At 40.7% G+C, this 10823-nt stretch overlaps 1 protein-coding gene across 2 annotated transcripts in view; it reads right to left on the bottom strand.

Annotated features, from left to right (window-relative positions):
- The window catches only part of LOC101657159 (transient receptor potential cation channel subfamily C member 4 associated protein), an 85020-nt gene that overhangs the window by 43900 nt on the left and 30297 nt on the right, over positions 1 to 10823 (bottom strand). For both annotated transcript variants that reach the window (XM_004697941.2, XM_004697940.3), the window contains exons 4-5: positions 8314 to 8371; positions 6149 to 6204 (exon numbers count right to left, since the gene is read on the bottom strand). In XM_004697941.2, coding sequence (XP_004697998.1) covers positions 6149 to 6204; positions 8314 to 8371 — 114 coding nt within the window. The remainder of the gene's footprint in view (positions 1 to 6148; positions 6205 to 8313; positions 8372 to 10823) is intronic.

The raw sequence follows: 10823 nt of genomic DNA, 5'->3' as shown, positions 1-10823 counted from the left end.
TATAACCTCCTCCCTGGGGGATGGACAACAGAAAGGTGGGTAAAGGGAGATGTTGGGCAGTGTAGGCTATGATAAAATAATAATTTATAGATTATCAGGGGTTCATGAGGGAGGGGGTGTGGGGGAGGGGAAAAAAAGAAAAATGAGTTGATTCTAGGAACCCAAGCAGAAAATGAGTGTTTGGAGAATGATGAGGGCAACGAATGTATAAGTGTGCTTTACACAAATGACCTATGTATGTATTGTGACAAGAGTTGTATGAGCCCCAATAAAATGATAAAAAAATTAAGAAAGCTGTGCACTGGGGCTGTATCCTTTTACCATGCTGATTCAATCTGTATGCTACGCAAATAATCTGAGAAGCTGGACTATTTATGGAGAAGAATGTGGGATCAAGATTGGAGTACAGCTCATTAACAACCTGTGGTATACAGATGATCCAGCCTTGCTGGTTGGAAGACAAGGGCTTAAGCACTTACTGATGACAGAGCCCTGGTGGCAGTGGTTATGCCTTAGCTGCTAAGGTCAAGGTGAGCTGCTTGAAACCACCAACTGCTCCTCGGGAGAAAGATGGGGCTTTCTACTCTCATAAAGAGTAACAGCCTCACAGAGGCAGCTTGTGATGGTTACCTAATCTGGTGTCACTTTGAGGATTCATAGTTAAGGGGTGGAGTCTCGTCTGTCAATCAGGTCATAAGCAACAAGGCCTCTATGTGACATGGCCTTCCCCTGAGAATTCTGGGAACTCCTGGATTCCTCCTTAGAGGCGGGGCACAATCTCTCTCTCTGGCTCACTCCCTGAGAGACTCTCTACTAACAAGACACATGAGACTATGCTAATGGCAGCGAGAGGCCTGGACCTGGAGAAGCCACGTGGAGCCTCACGTCAATGCTGAGATGCTTATACCGCCACTGGATCCACAAGATTATCCACCCACTGACCTGTGCTCTTCCTGCATTCGGCCTCATTGCCTGTGTTTTGTTAGTCTGAAGAGGACTTTAAAGATTGGTATCAAACATATGGGCTAATATCAGACTTATAAACTTGACCTAGACTGGGCTGGGATGTTTTCTCAATATTCAACTGTTCTTGTATATAAAGCTCGTTCTTATTAAAAACAAACAAAAGAACCCAGCAACCCAAAAAACAGTAAAATACTAAACCAAAATACACAACAAAATCTTCTTCCAACAAGTGAATTCTGACTCATGGATCTTTTGTACTAGCTTAAAAAAAAAAAAGACTTTAGTTTTAAGACTTCAGGGGATATTTTTGGTTTAAGTTGTAAAGATTGTCTCAGGGCAACAGTTTCAAAGGTCAAGTATCCCCATGGCTCCAGAAAGTTTGGAGCCCAATAGAACTTGAAATTCTGCTCTACATTCCCTCCTTTCATCAGGATCCTTCAATGGATTCTGACCAAAATGTTTAGCAATGGTAACCTGGCATTCTGGATTCACAACAAAGGAAGCAATTGTTCATGAAGGCAACTAGCCACATGTCCCACATTTTCCTATTTCTATCTTGCTTTCTGTTACTCCAGATGAATAGAGACAAACTGTGGTAGTTACATAATCTGGTGTCAATTTGAGTATTAAGAGTGTAGGGGTGGAGTCTCGCCTGTCAATCAGAATATAGCCAATGAAGCCTCTGTGTGGGCATGCCTTTCTCCTGAGTATTCTGGGAACTCCGGTATTTCTTCCTTGGAGGCGGGAGACATAGCTTCTCTGCTCACTCCCTTGGAGACTCTCTACTGACAAAGCCAATTCCATGCTAGACATCTTTGAGAAGCCACATGGACCTACCCTGATGCAGCCCTGGGTGCTAGAAAAGCCATGAGGAGACCCCTGCCAGTGTTGAGACGCTTAGGCCGCCACTGGATCCACAAGACTTCCTGCCCACTGGCCTGTGATCTTCCTGCATTTGTTACTGCATGTGTTTCTTGAGTCAGAAGAGGGCATTATAGATTGGTATCGGACTTATGAACTTGATCTGGACCAGTCTCTTTTCTCAACATTCAACTGCTCTTGTATATAAAGCTCTTTCTTATATGCATGTCTATGAATTTTTTTCTCTAGTCAACCTGGACTGAAACACCAACTGTTGTGCTTTTAAGGCCCCAGGCACTCTACAATGAACCAGAACAGATGCACAAAACATATCTGTAGGCCAATTAGTGGGCTAGCCCATGTCCCTAAAGGAACCGAAGCCCATTAAGTGTTTGGTTGTATGCAGTCAGTCTCAGCAACTACTGTTTTTATTTATTAACTTTTGCCAATTTAACTTTCTCCCCAACACCATTAACACTCTTTTCTTACCCATCCTCCCACCTCTGACAAGCAGTAATAAACTTGGGCTCTGTACATTTGGCTTCACTTGTCTTTTTATAAAAGTCAGGCCAAACAACTTGTCCTTTTGTGATCGACTTACTTCATAATGTCCTCAAGTTCCAACTGCCCTGAAGCAGGTATCAAGACTTCATTTCTCCTGCTGGCTGAGTAATACACTGCACTGTAAGTCTGTACCACATTGTCTGCCCAGTCATTGCTGAAGGCTATTTGGGGTATTTCCACCTTTTGGATGTTATGAAAAGTGATGCAATGAACACTGGTCAAACTCACTGTCATGGAGTTAACTGCGACTCCTCGTCACCCGACACGACAGAACAGAGCTGCCCCTGCGGGTTTCCAAGGCTGTAAACCCTGTGGGCGCAGAAAGTCTTATCTTTCTCCCACAGCACGACCACCACCAACCTTGGGGTTAACAGCCCAACACCTCCCCGACAGCACCAAAAGCCTTCACTGGTTACAAGTTACTTTCTGGGCATTTAATAAAGTTTTATTGGCATATAATTAGAATATTATACAATTTAATCATCACCACAATCAATTTCAAAACATTTTTCTCGCATACTCATTGCTGTTAACTCCCCATTTCCCCCCAAATCTCCCCTGCTGTTCCCCTAAGTAATTATAAATCCAGTTACTGTCTCTATAGATTTACCTATCGTGGATTTCACATACAGAAAATCATATAAAATACAAGCAGGAAGCGAACAACAAAAACCCAACAAGGACTAAATGAAACAGGAAAAAACCTCAATCAAAAAGAAAGCAGAAAAATACTAAAAACAGAAACTTTAAAATGGGTCAAAAGGGAGATCAAATGGTAAGGTGTTAAATTTAACCTACATTTGCCACAATTGACTTTATAATGCTGTCTAAAAGTAGGCTAGTCACATCCTTAGGCTATGGTCAGAGGAGATTAATCTATATGGAAAACCTGCAAATGGATCTTGGGCTTCAATTGTCATCTATAGCCTTCTCCAAACTAGATGTCTACAATTTAGGCTCTGATAATTTCCTCCTCATTCAGATTTGGTTTTTATTATTTACAATCCTTGGATCACACAGGCTGATGTGCTTCTTCCATTTGGACTTAGTTGACACTTTTGTTTTGATCTTAACCAGCCTACACCCCAAAACAAAAACCAAAAAACAAAGCCCCTGCCATTGAGTTAATTCTGACTCACGGTGACACTATGGGACATGAATTCTACCTGTACAATACCCTTGTCATTTTGCTTTGAATTCTGATCCATTATTTATATGGTTAACTACATTATGAGCTTTTAGACAGACCACATCTTAAAAACCTAACAATGGATTTAAAAAAAAATCATTTTATTGGGGGGCTCTTATAATGGTATTAAGCACACTTGTAGATATGTTGCCATCAACATTTCCAAAGCAATTTCTTTCTACTTGAACCCTTGATATCAGCTCCTCTTCCCCCACTCCCTCCTCCCCCCGTGCCCCGGATTGATGCTTTTTTTAAATAAATAATTTTATTGGGGGCTCGTATGACTGTTATTACAATCCATACATACATACATCATGTCAAGCACATTTGTACATATGTTGCCATCATCACTTTCAAAGCATTTTCTTTCTACTTGACCCCTTGGTATCAGCTCATTTTTCCCTTCTCTCACCCCATGAACCCTTGATAATTTATAAATTATTTTTTCATGTATTGTACTATCCAATGTTTCCCTTTACCCCCTTGTCTGTTGTCCACCCCCCTGGGAGGGGGTTAGAGATAGGTCATTTTGATCGGTTCCCCCTTTCTCCCCACATCTTCCCCTTACCCTCTTCTCAATATTGGTCCCAAGGAGTTTATCTATCCTGTATTCCCTGTTCTTATCTGTAGCCATGTACATGCTCTGGTCTCGTGTACATGCTCTGGTCTAGCCAGATTTGTAAGGTAGAATTAGGGTCATGATTGTGGGGGTGGGGGAAGCATTAAAGAACCAGAGGAAAGCTGTATGTGTCATCGGTGCTATACTGCACCCTGACTGGCCCGTCTTCTCCCCATGACTATTCTAATAAAGGGATGTCCAATTGCCTACAGGTGAGCTTTGGGTCTCCACTCCATACCGCCACTACCCCATTCACATTATGATTTTTTGTTCTGGGTCTTTAATGCCTGATACCTGATTCCATTGACACCTCATGATAGGCTGGTGTGCTTCTTCCATGTGGGCTTTGTTGCTTCTCGGCCCCCTTGTTTATCTTCGAGCCTTTAAGACCCCAGACGCTGTATCTTTTGATAGCTGGGCACCATCAGCTTTCTTCACCACATTTGCTTATACACCCATTTGTCTTCAGCGATCAATCATGTCGGGAAGGTGAGCATCTCAGAATGCCGCATTATTACAACAAAGTGTTCTTGTGTTAAGGGAGTACTTGAGTAGAGGCCCAATGTCCATCTGCTACCTTAATACTAAACCTATAAATATATGTACATAGATCTGTTTCTCTATCATCATATATAAATATATTTACACATGTGTATGCCTGTATGTTAAGGTGACCAGAAGTCCCGCCAAAAGCGGGATTTTTAACAATTTAACAGTCCCGGTTTTTAACAATTTTTACCCCGTCCCGCGGCGTTTTAAAAATTCCCGATTTTTGGAAAGAATGCACGACAAGCTTGAGTATATGGTTTTCGGCTGCCATGTGGCTATTTCGCCAGGATATGAGTTTTATCAATGGTGTTTTGCCAATGTTAAAATGCGGTCACCTTACTGTATTTAGACCTCTATAAATGCCCTCTGCCTCCTAGTTCTTTCCTCTATTTCCTTTTACTTTCCTCTTGTCCACTACCATGTTCAGCCTTCCTTTGGGTTTCAGTAATTCCTTTCGGTGTTGTTGTTGGAGCTATTGTTTTATTTTCTATTGTTGCTTTGTTTTGCTCGGTCTTTTGTTTGTGCATATTATTATCTCTACATGTCTCTCTAGGTAAGATAGGCGGGATAAACAGGCCGGAGGAGAAAAAACCTGTATGACAGTTCCAGGGGGGACATGGGAGAGGGGAGGTGGGGGAAAGGAAGTAGGTGTTAACAAACCCAGGGACAAGGGAACAAGTGATCGAAAATAGATGGCAAGGAGGGTGTAGGATGTCTGGTAGGGCTTGATCAAGGATTGATGCTTTTTAAATGCCTTCATGTTTATTTACTATCTCATATACTTGAGATATATGAGATAGTATATAGTGATAGTATTGTGACAGTATATCACAATAACCTTATAATGTTAGTATTACTAAAATTTTTAATAAGGAAAGTGAATAGCCATGAAGCCCAAACCTAAAACCCAACATCAAGTTTTAACACTAAGCAGTAGGCTCTTCTCTTTCTGCCTAATGACATTTTAAAGCACCACTCACTCAATGGTTAACATGGTAGAAAGAGACTCCTGTTCAGTACATGGGCGGGGCATCTGAGTGTTATCTGGTAAACAAGGAAAATGAAGGAACAGGCTGGATCTCAGAATGTGGAGTGGGAAGGCATCATAAAGGTCATTCATAGACACCCTTCCAATGCTTGCATTTCTTTGACAAGTGCTCATACCCTACTCGGACACCTCCAGAGCTAAAGAGTTCAGTGCCTGCCAAGGCAACTGTGGCTCTTACAAATTATGAGCCTATGCCTTAGTCTTGGTTCTCAGGAACACAAAAAATAAGTCCAATTCACCAAGTATCAGAAGACAGTGCTCATGTCTGCCACCCCCCACTGGAATCTTCCCTACTCAAGCATTGCAGTTGTGACGGAGAGACAAGCGGAGCTCCAACAGCCGGGGTACTTACACAGACACAGGTGTTATACAGGATGCTCAAGCAGTCCTTGGACATTTCATCACTTACTGAAAGTGAAAGGGGAATAATTGGTTATTTTTCTCATTACAAAGATGGTATAGCAATAATTACATTTTTTGGAACATAAGAACTGTTACTAACAATTCCCTCCAAAATGATTATTTCCTTTTGGTGGAACTCCTTTCACACCTTGCATATCAAATGGAATTTTAAAAGTGCCCATCAGAACTACACAGCAATTTGTACGCTGCGTTTTAGCTGGAAATAATCACCACTTTCCTACCATGTCCCAGAGTCGTCCTAATCTCCAACTGTGTGGCTTCATCATTACATAAGCTGTTTTTCTTTTGTGGCTTCTGAGCTTTTTCTCTCTCATTTTTACTGTTTTAATGAATCAAATTTATTTGCATATCATTATATACGTTGTGTTTTTAACTATTCCAAAAATAAAATTATTTAATACTGATAAGTATCCTTAGTATGCTTCTGTTGAATTGGCTCCTCAAGATACATGTTCAAAAGCAGAACGACTAAAACCAACAATAGAAGGTTGAATACTTAAATAGTTTCCGTGAAAGTTCTGTTCTGTTACTTGAGTTAGGCAACTGGCTGTTTATGCCTGGCTTACTAATTCCAAAAAGGAACTAGCTATCTCTTGAGCAGGCACAGGAGAAGCACAAAAAAAGGAAGATTAGTTTTTATGACCCCAAAATCAGATGATGATAAAACCTAGTACAAATTGTGGAGCAAATACTTTGCCATACATTTCTCTTGTTTATTTATTTTTTATTGTGCTCATCTACTCTTGCGCTGTTATCAAAAACTCTAAAATATACTATGTCTCTCTGAGAGCTCAATAGGCAGCCTTGCCAAGCTAGTCTGAGAAATTGCAGGCGCTCTGTACCTCATCGTTATCATATGGGGTTTTGGGCTTATTGATTTATAGACTTCAAAGCAGGGCAGAACACCAGAACAGTGGATCTCAGTATCTACAGACCCCCTAAATTCAAAAGGAATTAGAATTTATTCATTCACCAAATATTTATTCAGCACCTACTCTCTATCAGACAGTGTCTACAAGGATGAAGGTGTATAAAAGAAGACATTCTTGGCCCCAATGAAGCTCATAAGTCTAGTGAGAGGAAGAGAGAATGAAGAAGTGCACCAATAAGTAATCGTAAGACGATACTCACTACGAACATGACGAGCCAATTTAGGCAGAAGAGAAAGGCTGCAGAAGCTTAAGATAAATGAATACTCTTAACTACAATAAGTGAGGTCATAAGTGTCTAATATGTCCTACTGGAGTTAGGAACACACACACACACACAAATGAAATGATACCCGGCTTTTAATGCCAACACAAAGTACATTTATTTTTTTTTAAAACTAGACATTTAATACTTAAAAAGAATGTACGTAATATCTAAGCTAATATATAATAATAAAATAATATCCAATACTTATCATCAATCTTAAGAAATAACGTTAATACCAGAACATGTTTACTTTACATGCACTGGTGATGTCTGGACTTAAAAACAAAACACAGTATCTGTCTTTGTAACAAACACTGTTATCAGCTGCCACCTCGCCTGTCCCAGCTGCTGGGAGCTGACTCACTCCACAGCATTTTCAAGGCTGTGACTTGTTGGAAGCAGACTGCCAGGTCTGTCTTCAACGGGGCCTCTGGGTGGGTTTGAACGACTAACCTTTTGACTAGTAGTCAAGGGCTTAACCATTGTACTACCCAGGGATTCCAACCAAAAAACTGGTAGGTGCACTGTTTTGTTTTTAAATTATCAATCTTTGCAGGGAATTTCTTACTCTTTCAATTAACCATGTACCAAAAAAATAAGACTTTTGAAGAAGACATAAAAGTTATATTGCAAGGCAAGAACTGTGAAAAGTACAGAGATGCCACTCTTAGCAGTTTCCACATTTTTAAAGCATCAGATCTGCGTTTCCACCCAGAGTAGGCTGACTGGAGAGAGCTGCTTAGTCCAGGCCTAAAGAAGACAGCCGCAGCTGAGCGTGGGGCACTCACTCAAGTTGGGATGTGAGTGACGAAGGGAAGAAGAGCAACACATGGGAACCACTGCCACACCAGCAGGTTGGGAAGCCAAGACAAGAAGGAAGAGGACAGGTATACTCACTCTTCAGTTTCTGTCCCCGAATAGAGACTGTGGGCCTCATAAGAATTTCTACAAGGAGCTGTTAAAAAATAAGAGAGAAAGAAATCTTCAAAATAAATCCAAAACACAACTTATAAAAACAATCTTTGCCATGACTCCGAGTCCAAATGTCTGTCACAACCTTCAGTTGTCCTCTTGTTCAGGACACTGTGGCTGGTGGACTTCACTTAGAAGTACTGTACTAAGAATCCGGAACCTGGTTCTAACCCCAGCTCAGTCACCTATTCCCCATTTATGTACCCATTTAAGGCTCATCATTGCCCTTCTCTGGGCCTCAATTTCCTCATCTTACCAAATAAGAGTAGTAGACTAGGCAATTACTGGGATTCAATGTGGTTCATTTTTTAAGGTGTATAATATTATCACTACTATGATTTCACTTTTCCTTAAAGATGAATGTGTGTAAATTTACAGAAAGTGTCTTAGATCTCCACTACTGTCAGCACTAACTGCTGTAAGTACATATTTTTAATATAACAATTTTGCTTAAACTGTTTAATATAAGCATGCAGTAATAAAAACTTATGTTGAGACAAAAAGTACATTATCATATTCAGCAGAAACAATAATATATACATATATGGATCTAAAACTAGAACAGCAAAATAGATAAGCAAAAACTGACAGAACTAAAGAGAGAAATAAAAAGTTAACAAATAGATACATCAATACTCCATTTTAATAAGACACGTAGCAACAGAAGACTTAAACACAACTACAAACTATCTTGACTTGAAAAACACCTATAGGACATTTCACCCAATAGCAATGGATTATACACTTACTCACCTGACAAGGATCATGCCTTAGGGTAGACCATGGTTAGGTAATAAAACAACCCAAGATAAAGTGAAAAGAACTGAGATCTTACAAAGAACGTTCTCTTGACCATAATGAACTAGTGGTCATTGATGCACAGCTTCATTAATATACTAAAAACCACTATACAGTATTATGGCTATAAAGATTAATTTCATTGTATGTGAATTTTACCACAGTAAAGTTAGATCAGCAGCATTTCTGTAGAGATTGCTCCTTGAAGGAAGATGACATTACAATCCAATGCCCTGAACTAAGAGAGACTGTGGAAGGTGAGTCCTTCAGCCTGGAGCAGCAGCTTACAGTACCAACATCCTCAGTTACTGCTGGCCGCACCATGGACTGTCATCTAGAAAAGAGTCAGGGTCGGTTTTTGGCCCATCTGTATTGGACGTTGACTGCATCAACATGAAGGAGAGAAAAGAAAGAAGTCTCCTGACTTGGGGCAACATCCAAGGTTTCCCTAAACTCGGGCCTATTTTGCTTCATAAAATAGAGCTCTAAGGTGGTCCACTAAGAAAAATTAAAGTATGAGCATAGAGTGTATGCAACTTTATAGTGGATCTTTTCACTAAGAATTTTATTGTGCCATTATAAACCTTAACATTATATTAATGGTGGCTAAAGTGGAGCCAAGTGGTTGGAGATAATCATTATCTTCCTTTTGGTGAATACTTGCAGGCATTACCAATAATGCTCCACTAAACCTCTCTGTATTAAAGAATCTACAGAGTTCCCACCTCCATCCAGGGCAACAGTCAATGGGACTGGATGAGCCATTTCCCCAATAAAGCCAGGCAAGCACTCTCCCATTTCAAGTCATTTAATTTATATGATGACCTTGGTCTAGACCTTTTTCATCAGATTGAATTACTTACTTGGTGTTAGTCTGGGTACTTTAGAGAAACAGATCCACAGAAATTCATGTATAAGAGAGAGTTTTATATAAAGGGTAAGTGCACATCCAGAAAACATCGCAACCCAGTGCTGCCCAAGCCCACAAGTCTAACATTAACCCATATGTCCGACACCAATCCACAGTCCTCCTCCATCTCACAAAACACACACTATGATGCCGACTGCAGGAGGAAAGCCGAATCAGTGAACGTGTAAGCATCTCAGCGCTGGCAGGGGTCTCCACAAAGCTGCTCCAGGGCCTAGGGCTGCATCGGGGTAGGTCCATGTGGCTTCTTCTCAGGGATGTGTGGCAGGAAGTGAACACAAGAGACCCGAGAACTAGGAAGGCGAGGCTCACTGAGCCATTTATCTCTCCGCCCTTCATCTAGGTTGGCACAATAAACTTTATCACTTGGCCCCCACAGGTATTTGACACTTTTCATCTTAAAGGTTGGGACCAGATGACAACATGTTATAGAGCCTCTCCCATACGTCCTCCCAATTAATATCTACCTCCACCCGCCCCCAAAAGGTAAGCTAATTTTTGTCTAACTCGAGGTAACTAATTCGAGTCTAACTTCTATCTCAATGTACTTCAATGGAATTAAGTGTTTTCTGTGTCTGGACTCGTCTGCTCAGCATTAAGACCAAGATTCATCCAGGCTACACATGTAGCAACAGCTCATTCTTTCTCACTGCTATGAGGTGCACCTTACACGGGCAAACCACAAATTATCCATCTCCATTCTCCTATT

The sequence above is a fragment of the Echinops telfairi genome, unplaced genomic scaffold, assembly GCF_000313985.2.
Source record: "Echinops telfairi isolate 266 unplaced genomic scaffold, ASM31398v2 ScPeMD7_5592;HRSCAF=6446, whole genome shotgun sequence".
Taxonomy (NCBI): domain Eukaryota; kingdom Metazoa; phylum Chordata; class Mammalia; order Afrosoricida; family Tenrecidae; genus Echinops; species Echinops telfairi.
Note: the sequence above shows the minus strand (reverse complement) of the source record. Positions and strands in the feature narration are given on the sequence as shown.